This window comes from Hippocampus zosterae, chromosome 14 (genome assembly GCF_025434085.1).
Source record: "Hippocampus zosterae strain Florida chromosome 14, ASM2543408v3, whole genome shotgun sequence".
Classification (NCBI taxonomy): Eukaryota; Metazoa; Chordata; class Actinopteri; order Syngnathiformes; family Syngnathidae; genus Hippocampus; species Hippocampus zosterae.
Window position 1 is genome coordinate 1,539,885 of NC_067464.1, and position 16,105 is coordinate 1,555,989.

General features: G+C 43.9%; 1 protein-coding gene across 5 annotated transcripts; it reads right to left on the minus strand.

Annotated features, from left to right (window-relative positions):
- Positions 1 to 4: 4 nt before the first annotated feature.
- On the minus strand, positions 5 to 16,090 carry dtnbb (dystrobrevin, beta b). 5 transcript variants are annotated; one of them, XM_052085566.1, is made up of 21 exons: positions 15,844 to 16,089; positions 15,690 to 15,747; positions 14,753 to 14,801; positions 14,124 to 14,198; positions 13,956 to 14,036; positions 13,651 to 13,864; positions 12,913 to 12,998; positions 12,348 to 12,502; positions 11,950 to 12,055; positions 10,683 to 10,849; positions 10,156 to 10,280; positions 7,289 to 7,363; positions 5,288 to 5,378; positions 4,992 to 5,080; positions 4,613 to 4,726; positions 3,835 to 3,931; positions 3,691 to 3,711; positions 3,408 to 3,567; positions 2,862 to 2,951; positions 2,730 to 2,783; positions 5 to 2,455 (listed from the first exon to the last, which is right to left on the minus strand). In XM_052085566.1, exons 4-21 carry the CDS (start codon positions 14,188 to 14,190, stop codon positions 2,430 to 2,432), a joined length of 1,818 nt encoding a protein of 605 aa, XP_051941526.1. In that variant the 5' UTR covers positions 14,191 to 14,198; positions 14,753 to 14,801; positions 15,690 to 15,747; positions 15,844 to 16,089; the 3' UTR covers positions 5 to 2,429. The 5 variants fall into 5 exon arrangements, with proteins under 5 accessions (XP_051941526.1, XP_051941525.1, XP_051941528.1 ...); XM_052085565.1 differs by having other exon boundaries at positions 15,669 to 15,747; XM_052085568.1 differs by having other exon boundaries at positions 11,950 to 12,052; positions 15,669 to 15,747; positions 15,844 to 16,085.
- Positions 16,091 to 16,105: the final 15 nt, after the last annotated feature.

A 16,105-nucleotide genomic window follows, 5' to 3' on the forward strand; every position in this document is an offset into this window, starting at 1 on the left:
CATGATTTTAAATCTGTTTTTAATATCTCACATTTGATTTATTTACAAAAAGAATGGCGGTGACACATTAAGTGTTTTAAAATGAAACCAAATGTACAGCAGAAGCATAAACACACACACACGCGCGCGTGCGCGGACAATAAATAACTTTTTGCACATTGTATGAAAGAAAAAGAACCCCTCGGCGTGTTTTTCCACCGTGTCTGCTTGTTCAGTAAATAAAGTTGTTGCTGTTGTTTTTTTCTATCATCTTCCGTTTAAATGCGAGCATCTCGAGGCATTGTGTGAATGATTAAAGGTGACACCGACACACACATTTTGATGCAGACATTCCGTTTTGGCACAAAAGTCAAGACTGACGACAAGACAAACAATTTACTCCCAAAAAAAGCAAGACAAAGTGAAATCAGTAAAAAAAGGGGACATTTTGTTTTTGTTTGTTGTTGTTTTTTCAGAACACAGTGGATGGCGATTATAAAAGGTGGCGAACTCCAGAAATTAGGAGTGGGCAAATTGTTGTATTGAAGGGCCACATTTTTTGTTTTTGAGAAGGAAAGATGGAACAGGACATTCAAAAATGAGGTCAAAAACATACAAATGTGTAGTCATTCATTCCCACTTTTTATTTCACCATTTATAGTTAATGTAATTATAATTTTTAAAAAATGTTTGAGAAAATAATGTGTGCCAAATTGATCATGTTACCACGTTTTAATTGTGTTATTTACAATAAGTGAAAAATAGCCATTTATTTAAATCATTAAATCTAAACAATGCTAAATTTAGTTGAATTCATTTTGAATGCAAATAAATAAAAAAAATATTTACATGAATCCAATTAGACCATTAATTTTAAAAGTGTTTTCTATTTCTTTTGAGATAAAAGAGAAGAGAAAGAAAAGACAAACCTGTTTTACAATAAATGAAATATGACATTAGATACATTTTAAAACCAATTCTATTTATGTATGATTGATATAAAGGATAAAAAAAAGATAAGCGGCCAATTTAATGAAGATATTTACCTTGATGAATGAAGTTCTTTTAATTCAATTAAAAAATAAAAATGTAATACTGATTATTTTAATTACGTTTGCAGTATAACTTAATTGGAATTAATTCATAGAATATTTCTCTTCTCTTCTTTCAAGAAAACAGGAAGAAAAGAAAGAAAAAGTGGGACAGAAAATGGATAAAAGCAATGAAAAGAAACATAAAATAGAGAACAAAAATGCAAGCATGTTTTAAAAATTAATTGAACGAACACATTTCAGGGGGGGGGGGATGGCTGAATGGATGCGACATATTGCAGGACTCAGGATCATGCGAGTTCCCGGCCGGCCTGATATGAAAGAACGGAGCAGGCCAAATGTGGACCGGGGGCCGTACTTTGCCCACCCTTGCTCTCAACACGTTTGAGCTTCACGCCCCGAAAAGTGTACTCGGAACGCATTGCATTTTGTTTTTTTCCCGTTTTCACGCAGCAATCCGGGCAAAATGGTCGGAAAAAGACACAAAGTGCGACATAGACAACATGCTTCACCAAAACACACTTCAAAACACTCCCCTTTGCCCCCCCCCCCCCCAAAAAAAAAGTTTTTACTGAAGTGATGGATTACTTTTTTTTCACCCGCTCCCATTTTGCAGCTCTGCAGTCCCTGAGCACCGGGCTGAACTTTAATTGCACATTTCGCCTCATTGCGTCATTCAGGAAAAGTGCACAGCGCACTCAGAACACAAGTGAAGGGTCCTCTCGCTTGTGTTGCCGTGTTGTACACAGTAGCAGCAGTGGAGCAGCTAAACGTGGCCTGCGCGCCGTCTTTTACAGACAGCGGCAGAAATTAAATATATGCAAAATTGCCTCTTTTATTATTATTTTTTTATCCGGCCCAAGAACATATTTTTTGTTTGTTGACATATTTTATATGGTTTGATTTCACCTATTTTTTTTGTTTAACATTGCAGGCAAAGTGTGTGCGTTGAAAAAAAAAAAAAAGTGCTAACCTCCGGACAGACGGACGGCGCTTAATTGCAAGAGTTGGATGACTGAGCCCGAGCTCTTACTTGAGCCTCCAAGTGTGGCAGGCCGTAGCAAGCGCACAAAAAGCAGACGTGAGTGTCGCTTCATGCAAAAATAATTAAATGATTAAAAAAAAAATGACCCCAAGCTAACGCTAAAAAGCGATGCGACGGGAGCCATATTGAATGTGGTCAATAGTACAGGATGAGTTTGAGCTTACAGGACAACACACGGGCTAATTCGATACCTCCTGCTTGCGCTGCGAGGTGTCAAGATGTTTTTTTTTCTTTTTTTTTGTCTCCTGTTTGGATTACAGCATGCATTGGTCTAATGTGCTAATGCCTGGCGGCCGTTGTCGTCGTCGCCATTACTGATTGTTTCCCGTTTTGACGATGCACCGGCTCTTGCTTCACTGCTTCTGTACTTGCATGACGCCTGCGCACAAAAACACGCAGGACACATGAAAAGATATATGCACACAAAAGGGGCATGCTATTATTAGAAGCGGCAATTTAGTTTAAAAAAAAATCCATCCATGAGGAACAGAACTGCTGTTGCTACAAATAAAAGCCCCACGACCAGCGTTGATTTGGAAGGATGGAGGGTCTTCACGGCGTCTTTGTTTTTTTGTGACTTGGAGGAATGAGCGACCGGTTTTGCGTGGCGTGTCATTCAAGCATAAAAGCATCGAGAGTTTTATTGGGCTTACCTCTCTCCCCTCCATTTCTCATGTTCGTCTCCTCCTCTTCCGCCCCGTCGTCCACTTCAAGAATAAGCCCCGCCCACCGGAAAAAAAAAATGACTTCCATGTTTTTCCTAAATATGCTTTATGTGATTTCACCTGAGTGGAGCTCTTTGACCAGCGACGACATCGTGTTGGTGATGGAGTCGGCAGCCACGAGCAGATCATTACGCAGATTCCGAGGGACACCTGACACCCAGAAACCAAATCGTGATTCCGATCAGTCAACAAAAAAAGACAACTTTTTTTTTTTTTTTGGTTACGCTTTTACCCTTTGGCGCACTATAAACAAGTGTTTGTGCTCAAGTGCCTTTAAGAGGCGGGGCCTGTTGGGGTGGCGCGTTACATCACAAAGTCTGCAATTTTGCAGCGACGGCGTTTTGATGTCGCATCGTAGTCTGCGATGTAACGTTTTGATGTTGCATCATCAGATGTCCATATCGTATGTATTAGACTGCCTCTGGTGGCCAAGACGTGCATAGCGGAATGAGCGGCACGATGCCTATTGAATGATCACGATGCTTCATTCTTGTCGTCATATGAAAGTATCATTTTGTTTTGATGAAGTCCCGTAGAGTACAGATTTTATTTTTCTTACCTCAAAGGCGCTTTTTAATTTTTCTATTTCTTTTTTCATGGACTCACCCTGAGCGAAGGCCTCCAGCACGTCGCCCCCCAGGCCCGCCATACAGTCCTGAGGCGTGTGCGTCGGCGTGGAGCCGGCCGAGGTGGAGCGTATGGGCATGGGCATGGAGCAGCCCGCCCCGTGGCTGGGCGACGAGTGGGGGGAGCCGCCCGACTGTGACTGCAGCACAGAAGTATCAGTAAGCACTCCGTAATCCGTCAAATTTTATCCTTGTCAATTGAATTTATTGGGACGACGGCGCGCCATCAAAGCGGCATGCAAAACACACGGAGGTTCACTCACCACCTGCTTCTGTTCCTCGTCCTGTCAGCCAGCACGTTAGCAGACGAGAAGATGATCATCAAAGTCGCGCACCCAGAAGGAGGAAAGGCATCAGCGGGTGACATTAAGACATGATGGATGAGTGCTTTGGAATCGATTGGGAACCTTGAGAAGCCTCATGAGTCCCTCCAACTGCACCATGAGCTCCCGCCGGCTCTCCTGCAAGGCCGACATGCGCCTCTCCAGCTCGTCCTTCCTGTGTCTGACGCCACACAAATGCGCCACTCGTTTTATCCCCAAAATACAAAATAGTGGAGTCACAAAGGCTTACTTTGCCCGCATTTTATGTTGCAGCTTTATTCCAAAATGTATTGCTACGCACATACATTTTTTTTGTGGTATTTTTATGACAAGTTGAGTAATTTTTTTTTGGTCAAATACTTTGTGTTGTTCGATTATCTTATTTTTAGTCAAATATGAGCGCAATTGTCAACCTTTTCTGTATTTATGACTATTTGTGTTTTTTTCTGTCTAATATTTGTTTATTTTTTCTGTATATTATTTATTTTTATTTTTCTTATATTATTTTTTGTATATTTATTCTGATATTTTTAATCATAATTTTTGTTTCATATTGTACTTTTATTTTTTTGGTCATTAAAAAAAAACTCAACGTATTTTTTTTGCCAAATATTTGGGTGTTTTTTTTCCTAATGTATTCATTTTATGTTTGCCAAATATTTCAAATGTTTTCCCTTTTTTTGTCATATTTGACAAAAAAAGGGAAAACGTTTTTTGTTTTCTGAACAAATAATCCCAGCAAAAAAATATTTTTGATCCCCAAATAAATCCCAGCAAAAAAATATTTTTCCTGGGATTATTTTTTTTATTATATTTGTGTATTTCTCTCATTTTTCTTAATGAATTTCTTTGTCCTCGTTACCTGAGCAGCCTGAGCTCTGTCAGGAGCGTCGGGTTCTGCTGGGCCTTCTCCGGCGTGGGCTGCGATGCCTGCTCGTGCTCCAGACGAAGCCTCTGGATCTCCTGAAGGATCTCCCTGAAAAAGCCGCGACGCACTTGCTGGACGGTTGAAGTTCAACGAGATCAGATTAAGTTCAATTTCATTAAAAAAACAAACAAAAAAATATTCACAGAAGCAATTTATTGGACAGGACTACCAGTGTAGAATTTAGAGGGGTGGGGGATTAATTTTGGACTGAGTTTTTGGTTGCAGTCATTTCGCTGCTTTTCTGTTCAACAATCAAACATGGCCCCTGAGCACAAAATTTCTCACCCCCCCCCCCCCTCCGCATTTTTCTCACCTGTTTTTGTTCTCCAGCTCGGCAATCAGTTGCCTCTGCTGCTTGTTGGCGTCAAAGGTGAACGTTAGGTCGGAGGGAGGACATTGTTGCTGTGAAATTTAAAAAAAAAAAAAACATTCAGAGTTAATAGAAGAGTAAAGACGGTCAGTTATAATTTCATGTTTCCTGCCAGTAAAAAAAGCGTGTTATTCAATTCCAATAAATTACTCTGGTGGATACCTTGAAGATTGTTCCCCCTTGCCCTCGTCAAACATGTTTTCTGATTTAAAAGTGAACATCGAAAGCTAAATTCTGACCGTGGAGTTTCCCGTCTCGGCCGCCAGCCGTGCGGCGTAACGAGCGATGAGCCGGTGCTCTTCGTCCAGCCGGCTGGGACTCTCCAAGACGCTGCGGGGAAACGATAAAAAGACTCAATTTGGACTCTCAACACGGGCACATTTAACGATAGTGTAAAAGGAGAGGACCAAAAAAAAAAAACTAGCTAACACAGCTATCTTGCTAGCGAGCCATACAGCTAGCTAGCTGTATGGCTCGCTAGCAAGATAGCTAGCTAGCCTGCTAGCTAGCTGTGTGGCTAGCTAGCAAGATAGCTAGCTAGCAAGTTAGAGCGATAGATCGATAGACCCGCTTCCGATCGCAGCTCATTTGAGCCAATTCCCCAGCAGGACTTTGCCAAAGTACTTAAAAGCACCGGACTTTGCCCAAAATGGCTGCTTCGGACTCAATTTGGACTCTCAACATGGGCACATTTAACGATAGTGTAAAAGGAGAGGCATAGGACCAAAAAAAAAAACTAGCTAACACAGCTATCTTGCTAGCGAGCCATACAGCTAGCTAGCTAGCTGTGTGGCTCGCTAGCAAGATAGCTAGCTAGCCTGCTAGCTAGCTGTGTGGCTAGCTAGCAAGATAGCTAGCTAGCAAGTTAGATCGATAGATCGATAAACCCGCTTCCGATCGCAGCTCATTTGAGCAAATTCCCCAGCAGGACTTTACCAAAGTACTTAAAGGCACCGGACTTTGCCCAAAATGGCTGCTTCAGAACAATATGGCTGACTCTCGGCTCCATTCCTGGCACGAGTCCTTGAGACTTTTATGTCAGTCCTGTTATGATTAACATCTTCAATCAATGTAATGTCAAACTGGGGTTGGGGGTGGATTTTGTTTTTTTTGTTTTTTTTTTGCCCTCACCCTGTAGGCTGTACGCTACCTAAAATGACCCAATCACACTAAAATGACAGAATTCCCGTTCAATCACAAAGAGAGGTCCTCGGGACTTTTTTCCCCAGTGTCCTTTTATGATACATTCATCAGGATGACACGTGCTAGCAAAAATTGGCGTCACCGTTCTAGCGGATCTTTCGAAGACGAATAATTCAGCTGCCAAACTGTCCTTCTGGTCCACGCGGCTCAACCCAAATGCTATTTTTGCGCCTCGAAAAAAACTTCCAAAGCGCTTTGATTCGATATAGAGAACAAGAGAAGCAACCTCAAAAGAACACCAGGAACGCCAATTAAGAATATTAGCCGTGAAATGTAGAGTATCCGTAGGCTAAAAAGTACTCTATATATAGCAGGCATCCATTTTGCTTCTTTCATCTGGCAGCATATCTCCACTCCAAAAAGCGACAGTAATTCAAAAGCGCCACGCCGGCTTGAAAAACGATTTCTCGCCCAAAAAAGCTGTGACGTCGCCTGCGGGGCAAAATGGGAGCTTTCGGCATCCATGTTTCTGATGCCAATTTTTAAACATGGGAACATTAATGCAAAGATAGGAGAGCCCTCCTTCCCACCCCCCAAACACCATGGGTACCGGGTTCGATTCCAGCTCCGGCCTCCCTGTGTGGAGTTTGCATGTTCTCCCCGGGCCTGCGTGGGTTTTCTCCGGGTGCTCCGGTTTCCTCCCACATTCCAAAAACATGCGTGGCAGGCTGATTGAACACTCTAAATTGTCCCTAGGTGTGAGTGTGAGCGTGTATGGTTGTTCGTCTCTGTGTGCCCTGCGATTGGCTGGCAACCGATTCAGGGTGTCCCCCGCCTACTGCCCGAAGACAGCTGGGATAGGCTCCAGCACCCCCGGCAACCCGCAAGCGGTACGGAAGATGAATGAATGAATGAATGTTTCCAGCCCGGACCTTTCTCTGCGCAACGCTTGCTAGCTGTGCCCGTATTTGGAAGCGCTGACAATTTTTTTGTGAACTGCAGTGCGTTTGTGGTTCCAGTGGTAAGGATGCATTTATGGAAAATATGAAATCCGTGACACTCCGGGCCAAGAATCCCAACGGGAAGGAGGCGCTTACCTCTTGGTGGGAGCAGCCCCCTCAGAGGACATGAGCATTGTGTCGCTCGTGTGGTCGGCCGCTGCTTTGGGCTGACTACAAGACAAGATTAGAGCTCTTTAATGCTACTACGCTAGGCAGCAGGGCTACCGCGGGGGGGTGGGGGGGGGCGCCGGTAACGAAGAATCAATCGCTAGCGTGAGGCGCCATCAAGCTTTCGAGTCAGGGAGAAGGATTCCCACTCGTGCTGCCTGCCGTCACAAAATGTCGCTCGTTTGGGGCACTTTTCTCATGACTCATCAAATTCGCAATCGATCAAAACAAAATGTGCAGTGCGTTGGCGACACGGGTATGCTATTATTTTTCTCACCCTTCCAAAATCTAGTTGTTGTTGGTTTTTTTTGCAGGATGATGAAAGGCAAGGTGCAAAAATGATTATATGATTATATGATATGATTAATTATGTCTTGAAGCCATTTTAAAATTCCAAATTGTTTTTGTTGTTGTTGTTGTTTTTAAACTTCTTAATATTTTGGTTGTTGCTTCACCAGTTCCCGATCGATCCAAACAGGAAATGTGGAAAATGTGCGCACAAGTGTGCTGCTCATTTTCTCGTCCTCCCCACCCAAAAATGTTAGGCTTCTTCTATAAATGGAGTTAACTCGATTGTTTCGATTAATCGATTAATCGTGTCTTGAAGCGATTGGTGTTAAAAATGCTGCTTTATCTTGGTGCCGTACCGTAGCGGGCGAGAAGACATTATTCGTGTCCAATGATCATGATTTGTCCCGTTCAGCGTTTTGGAGGTGGCCATTAAAAAAAATGCTAGCTAGCCCTACTTTGAGGCACTTCTGTCGAGTTTCGGCATTCTGCTCGATCGCCTGCATTCACCTTATCATCAAACATTCCGAGGAGGAAGCAACAGTACAGATCACATTCACTGTGCAAGCTTACCTTCGCCGAGGAGAGAAGGCGACTGTCCGTTTGGCGACAAAAAACAAAAAAAAAAAACAACAAAAAAAACATCCGAGTCTGGGCTACCTCACTGATGCTGTGGCTGCTGCCGTCTCCACGGAAACTCAATGTCAATTCTCTCCGGCGCACACGCTCTCTCTCTCTCTCTCTCTCTCTCTCTCTCTCTCTCTCTCTCTCTCTCTCTCTCGCTCTCTCTCTCTCGCTCTCTCTGCCTCCCTTCTTCGTGTCTTTTTCCCACCTCTCCCACTCGATCCACCCACCAAGTTCCACCGGTCGAATAAAAAGCTAGATTTTGTCTCGTCTGCGTTCCTCCTCGGTCTCAATTTGTGTGGGGTAAAAAAAAAAAAAAGGATGGTGGACACGAACACGACTGACGTATTTCCAAGTCTTTGGGGGCATGAATGATCATGCCCCCATCAATTCTGCCTAGCAACAACGATGCTTTGGCCGTCAAAAAGGCTCGGATTTGTCTCACCTGGTTTCCTGCGTCTAGCTCAATTTGATGAGGACACAGCATCGTGGGCGTTAATGATGCATTCTTCCTCTTTGGGGCACAAAAGATTATGCCCCACCAATTTCGCCAAACAAAGGAGGTTCACTAGTTCCAACAGTTGCACCCCCCGACCCCGAAAAAAAAAAGTTCTTTCACATAGTGAATGTGATGGGCGTAGTCTTTGGGGCACAAGTAATTCGGCCCCACAGATTCTGCCTAGCAACAAGGACATCTCATAAGCGCCACCATTAGAAAAAAAAAAATAGGCGTTAGTCTCGCCTCCGTTGTGGCATCTGACTGAACTTGACTACATTGGGACAGAGTCCTTTTCTTTACTAGTTTTTGGGGCACAAATAATTCCTCCCCATAGATTCTGCATAGCAACATGAGCACCATTTTTTTTTTTAAAGCATGAGTTTGCCTTGACTGTGTTACTGCTGAGCCAACCTGTCCTTTCTATGCAATGTGGGGCAGCGGAGCCCTTTGCCCCAACTTTCCACAAAACCTGTAAAGATAACTTTTTTTTTTTACTGCCCTGTCTCTCTTTATTGGGGCAGCAGAGCCATCTGCCCCAAGCCACCTCGGAAAGTTCTTGAATAGGGCTTTATTTTCAGCGAATTCTGCCTAGCAACAAAGGATGACTGACCTCCCTGACCATTGGCACGTCATAAGTTTTTGTCCGCTTTTTTTTTTCAAATTAGGCTTTGGTGACCAAATAATTCTGCCCCTCAACGACTAGAAAAAAAAAATACATGGCATCCATTTCTACATATGCAAAGTAGAGTTTTGTCTACACGTTGAAAATATTTGACCTGAGGTACGTGCGTCCCAGCTGCAAATGAGGATTCGCGGGCATGCCGGAGCCTACGCCAGCTGATTTTGAGCCAAATGCGTATTACACCCCCGAAGTGGTCAGTCGCAGGGCACGGATAGAAACAAACAACCGTTCACATTCACACCGCTCACTGAGATGACGCCGTCAGCGACCACAACAAATCCCCCCCCTCCCCCACCCGCCAAACCGTAACTCGTTTTGAATATAAGTGAAGACAACAAATAAATCGTGAACAAAAATACCATCAATTCAACATTAATTGCGCTCACAAACTCATTTGATCAAGCAGAAGCTAGTGTGGCTAATCAAGCTAATAGCTAACAATCGGCGTGGAAATCATCAGGTCAACTTGCTAACAATTAAGTCCCAATTTTACACACGCAACATCAACAGCATTTATTTGAGCTCACGGCCAAATATGACTGACAACCCAAGGCCCGGTAGAAGAGAGTACGACACGCCATTACGCAGCGAGCGGAATCACAGATCATTTTCAAACGCCATTCGAATTTTTAAATACGACACCGGATTTTCATGTAGGAGTCATTTTTATACCGGCCGTAAGAAAAAAATGTGACGACTTACACGTTGTGAGGAGTCTCCTGGGCTCTCTCGGCCTGCTCGGGGAACACGGGATGAGGAGACTCGCCGATGGGGACGCAGCCCAGGGATTTGCTGATGGCGTGGCTCAGCTTCTTGGCGGGAGACTTCTGCAAAAAGGGCGAGGACGAACGCCACAACGTGGATGACGGCGTCGCGTCAGCGCGTTGCCGTTGGCAACAAAGCACATCCCAGTGAACTGCGAATTTGCCGTTGGACGCGTTTGCTTAACTCGTTCACTCCCAAAGACGTTTTTAAACGTCTTTTCAGAGGCGGGCCAGAATTGGCTGCTACCGAATGTATGAATTTAAATGCCGCGCTCAAATAATCAACCAAAACGAGCAAACGCGTCCCTCAATGAATCACCTTGAGATCCTCATTTGCGAAAAATAAACGCCTCCCACAAATCATCATCCGAAGCAGCCGTCGAACTTGTCCCTCAAAGAATCACCCCGGTAAAAAAAATGAAGAGAGCGAGAGCGGCGAAAAAGCGGTCGGAGTCGGCCGGTTACCCAGGACGAGTGCTCCTTCATCTGGTGCTGGTTGCTGTGGGGTCCGTTGGCGTGGCCTCTCCAGAAGCAGCTCTGGCACAGCTGGTAGCCGTGGCACTGCTGGCAGCGGTAGCGGAAACCCATCATGCTCTCGCTGCGGCAATACGAGCACTCCACCGGGTGGAAGACTGAAAACAAGACGGGAGAAGGACGCAAATGAGTTATTATTCATTCATTCATTCATTCATTCATTCATTCATCTTCCGAGCCGCTTGATCCTCACTAGGGTCGCGGGGGGTGCTGGAGCCTATCCCAGCTGTCTTCGGGCAGTAGGCGGGGGACACCCTGAATCGGTTGCCAGCCAATCGCAGGGCACACAGAAACGAACGACCATTCACACTCACACCTAGGGACAATTTAGAGTGTTCAATCAGCTTGCCACGCATGTTTTTGGAACGTGGGAGGAAACCGGAGCACCCGGAGAAAACCCACGCAGGCCCGGGGAGAACATGCAAACTCCACACAGGGAGGCCGGAGCTGGAATCGAACCCGGTACCTCAGTACTATGAAGCCGACGTGCTAACCACTGGACTACCGGGCCGCCCTCAAATGAGTTATTATCGTTATTTTATTTTTTTAGAACGGCCATGTTTGCGTTCAACTTTACACTGTAAGTTCGGGTTTTGGTTCTTAAAGTTGGTTTTAGGCGTCATTTAGCATTTTGGTTACTGTTAGCAGTTGGCTCAGTGTCTCTCAATCGGTGGAAGGGGATCTGGAATTCTGGGTTGGGCTGGGTTGGGTTTTAGGGTTCTGGTTTGCCTGTACCGGCACAGATTTTGATTGACAGGAGAAGTGAACCAATCTCTTTTTTCGTCAATGGATGCTACAGCTTTCTTGTTGACTTTGAAACTTAGCTTGTAGCCGACGTGTGCACATTTTGAGCCTGACGTCTCTGATCCACTGGTTCAAGGACACTTTGATTCTCTCCTCTGCTTCAAACAACAAAGCGGGTGGCGGAAAAGTGGTTAGGACTGCACGACTGTCCGTGTTTTGTGTTTACGTGTCGTGTTTATTATTTTACGTCATGTTAACTGTTTTGTTAAGCGCTTTGTTACAGCCGCCGTTGTTGTGAAAGCGCGATATAAATCAGCATGTATTGTATTGTAGCTTTAGGATTCTGGTTAAGTTAGGGTTCCGATTCTGGTCTGGGGCTTAGGATTCCAATTAAGGTTGTGAATTTAGGCTCACACTGCTGATGGAGAAACTGCAAACAAAGCCCAAAACGTACCATTTTCGACGTTAGCGAGTCTGTGCATGAGCGGCAGCCATACGAGGCATTGCGGCGGAGGGTCCGCCATCAAGACGTCCAAAAACGTGTTCAGAGTGATCTTCTTCTGGAAGCAAACACATTGCACACGTGCATATACACACACACACACCCACACACACACACACACACACACATTTTCCAGCATTAATGTGACTAATAACTTTCATGTCTCAATTGACATTAAAAAAAACTTCTACAGAAACCATATTTAAAACAAAAAAAATCCCTCTCACATCTTTTCCATTTTCAAACATTTTTATAAAGCTCCAGGGAGCCACTAGAGGGCGCTAAAGAGCCGCGTGTTGCCGACCCCCAAACTGGAGTGAAAAAAAAGGGCTGCAATGTGGCCCTCCCACCTGCTGGGGGAAGCACGTCCTGAGCGAGTGCTCGGTGTAGCCGAAGGAGGGCCCCTCAAAGACGGCCGTGGGAAGCTTGAGCACCTCGCGAAGGAACTGGTCGAATTTGGCGAACAACATGACGCCACTCGAGTCCGACATCTGAGAAAAAATATCTGCCAGACAAAGGGAGGGAAAAAAAAATGTAAACATTAAAAAAAATAAAAGGGCAAATCTGAGCCATTGAAAGACTGGTTAAACAACAGCGCCCTCTGTGAGGTCAAAGTGTGCCATTACAGAAGCCAAATGATCAAAAAGGAGTAGGGAAATTGTATAAATTTAACTTGCCCTACTCTTTAATCTCCATCACATGATCAATACATCAAAAACTCTTTAATTTTTCATAATTTTTCCAGAACAGACAATATAATGATATCAGCGCTTTTAAATGTCTCAAAGTTAAGGTTGACTCATTCTGATTTTTGGATTGAAACGGCGATCCTCTCATACGTAGGTCGGTCCTTTTTTTAATATTTTTTTTTGTGAAAATTATTCTTTGGTTCCCCTGCGTGCATAAGGTACTTACAGCGCAGCTTGTCCACTATTTTGCCTCCACACATGGTTGCCAGCATTGCTTTCATGGAGAACACCGTCAACTTGCCGTGGCTTTCACTGCACAAACAAAGACGAGTGTGAGCAATGTACTTCCTCAAATAATATTCATCCTGGTGGCCCAGTTGTTCAGTGGTTTGCGCGTCAACCTCATAGTGCAGAGGTCATGGGTTCCTCTCCAACCCCCCCTTTTTTTCTGAGATATTTTCATTTTTGGTTTTTAAGTCTGACCTATAAAAAAAGTGACGCAATACGGATTTTACCATGCGTTGTAATTTGTGTGTTTTATAAATAAAAATCGACCTGTTGCGGAACCTAAGCCTTAATTCATAAATATTTATTTATGACATGTCATATTATGAAAAGCTGATGTGCTCGAGAAAAAAAAATCAAATTTCGGAATCAACGCAAAAAAAAAATAATTAAAATCTACAAAGTAGAAAAGTTTACTGAAAATCTCTGATAAAAAAAATGACCAGTGTTATTTTTCATTCTATTTAAATTTTATTCTGTATGATTTTACAATATTGTTGAGTGCTATTAAAGTTGTTAATTTTTTCTTTTTGTTTTCCTGGGGGGGTTAAGGGTACACTTGAACGGATTAAATAATTAAAATCGGACATTCGGACGAGGCAGTAAATGTGATTTTTAATTTTTTTTCTGGGGGGGTTACAAAAAAAAAAGCTGTAATGTTTTGAAAGGCAAAACACACCTGTCATAGGTGGCCACCATGAAGTTGAGCAGCAGTCCGATGGACTGCTCCACGTTGATCTGGTGCGTGGTCGGCAGCCGCTTGTTGAGCTGATAGTAGATGGAGGACAGGATGGTCTCCAGCCGCGACACGTTGATCTCGGCGTGGTGCTCCAGCGTGTTGAGGCCGTTATCCCGGAAGGCCTCGATCATGTTCCACACGTCCACCAGGTGAACTGACACCGCACACGGCCCAAACAGACAAAAGAAAAGCGTCAACGGGTTTCTCAAAAAGGCCTTTCGCGTTTCGAGCCGACGGCCGCTCACGGTTGCATCGCTTCTGCACGAAACGTAGCTTGCACGCCGTCCTGTACGTCGACAGTCGGATCACGTCAAAGTTTTGAGCTCCTGACAAGAAGAAAAGGAGAGAAGAAACATTTTATGTCAGCTTTCGTTCTGGTCATACAAGTGTAAAAAGAAGGAAGGCAAACTCACTCATCTCCATGAAGAGCTGCCTCTTCTCCACGGCCGCCTTGCCTCGCTTGCTGCCCTCCTCAATCATCCTGAAGGCTGCGTAGAGAAAGAACACTTGCTTTTTATTCCAAATATTATTCGCAATATCATTCATTGTCGTGAATATTGTTGTTGTTATGATACCGGTCAACAGCACATTTTAATCAGAGATGGCTCGAGGGGTCGCAACGTATTTTGGATGCCGACTTCAAAAGAAATCTCCTTTTTTTCTAGAACATTAAGGTTCTTGAGATAGATTCATTCTAATTTTTTTTATTAAGAAAACCTGATGCCATGGCGAAAAAAAAAAAGGGACAAAATCGATAGCAATCTCATGATTTTGAAGAGATGATGCTAAGCCGCTAGTCGTGACTGCTGGCAGCTGCCGCTCATGCTAAAAACGAGACATGCTAGCGCAAATAAACAAATGGTTCCTCTCTGACCATTAATTGCTCATCTGAAGTGTGGGAGTGCTGGTAGGATGATTATTTTTAGTCTTCACAAAACTCCCAGCTGGCTTGTTTCCGCACTTGTTGTTTTTCTCCATTCGCCAAGCTAATGGGTTAGCAGTGGCTAGCACTTGATAGCCAAATGTTTGTTTTTTTTTTTACCTGTCGGTGGCTCAACGTCATGCAAATTGAAACTTTTTCAACGGCGAGCCTGTCAAGAAAAGACACATTCCATGTACACTTGATGACATCCAGGACAAGACAGGTAGTCAACGCGTTGCATTGAAATAATGTCAGACGCTATCGTAATGTAATTAAATAATGCAAATCATATAAACTATAAAGAGAATATATATATTTTTTTTAAATTAAATGTGCCGCTGTATACAAAAACAATTTAATGGTGATCATGTGGATACAAAATAAAATATCGGCAGTCATCTCATGTGTTATATTGTGGCGAAATGTGCTACTAATATGAATGGTTAAACTACTATGCATTAAAAAAAGCAAATGAACAATTGTTATAATAATTTCCCCATTGTGGGACAAATAAAGGATATCTTTATCTTTATAAATTAGTGTTATTATTGCTTTTAATGATATTTAGATGGAAATATGTAACGTCACCAATTCCAGTCACATTTGAGCGAATGCAAAATGGTACGCATACGTTAATATGCATAATATTGAGTGTCCATCGGCATGTAACTGCAGTGCAGGAAGTATTTATCTCATTTGAGAATTGTTACATAAAAGGATAGCGAGTTGAACTAAAACGATGATGTCAAGAACTGACTGCGGAGGGAAAAAAAAACAGTTTATGACATAATATACGACAAGTGTGCGAGTGACATCATCGCTGCTGCTGCTGCTTCAAGGTGCATTCACGTACAAACCGCACCTTCAGTATCCAGTTGACGCCGCTCTGCGGTATCGCGCAAAAAAAAAATAAAAAATTTAAAAAATAAATCACCCATGGAGCGGCCATGTCGCACACACAAACGCCCCAACTGTCCACTAGTTATGCCATAATCGCGATATCATATTCGCCGCCAATAATATGGGGTTCTCTCACCGTCCGGCGTCGAAGCCTCACCGAGGGAAGCTGGCCTCCAATCCCGCAGTTAAAACACCGTCAGCATCCTCCGCCGCATCTGCACCAGGATGGAGATTCCCCGGAAAAAAAATAAAATAAAAATACATTATATATCGAGCCACTTTACTCGTCTCACGGCAGTCTGCGCGCTAACCGGAAGAAGCGTCTTGGGTGGCCGTCCGTCATCGTCACCGTCTCGATTCTCACCGGGAGCCCCCGGAGCACTGCGGTGGTGGTAGCCGCGCACGCGGACGTGCAGCTCGGCATAGTCAGCGAGCCAGGCGGCAGCGGTGGCGGAGGAGGAGATGCCATGCGCGGTCACCTGCTCCTTTGTACGCATGCGCGCAGACGCGGCCAATGCTAATTTTCTGGAACGTCTCCAATATTTTGTACTTTTCTATTTTAACACTTATTCA

Coding starts and splice junctions, on each gene's coding strand:
- dtnbb (XM_052085567.1), bottom strand. CDS start 14,190: ATGATTGAGGAGGGCAGCAAGCGAGGCAAGGCGGCCGTGGAGAAGAGG. Junction 10,281..10,682: donor TGAAGGAGCACTCGTCCTGG/GTAACCGGCCGA, acceptor CCCTTTTTGCAG/AAGTCTCCCGCCAAGAAGCT. Junction 5,379..7,288: donor GGGGCTGCTCCCACCAAGAG/GTAAGCGCCTCC, acceptor GTTTCCCCGCAG/CGTCTTGGAGAGTCCCAGCC.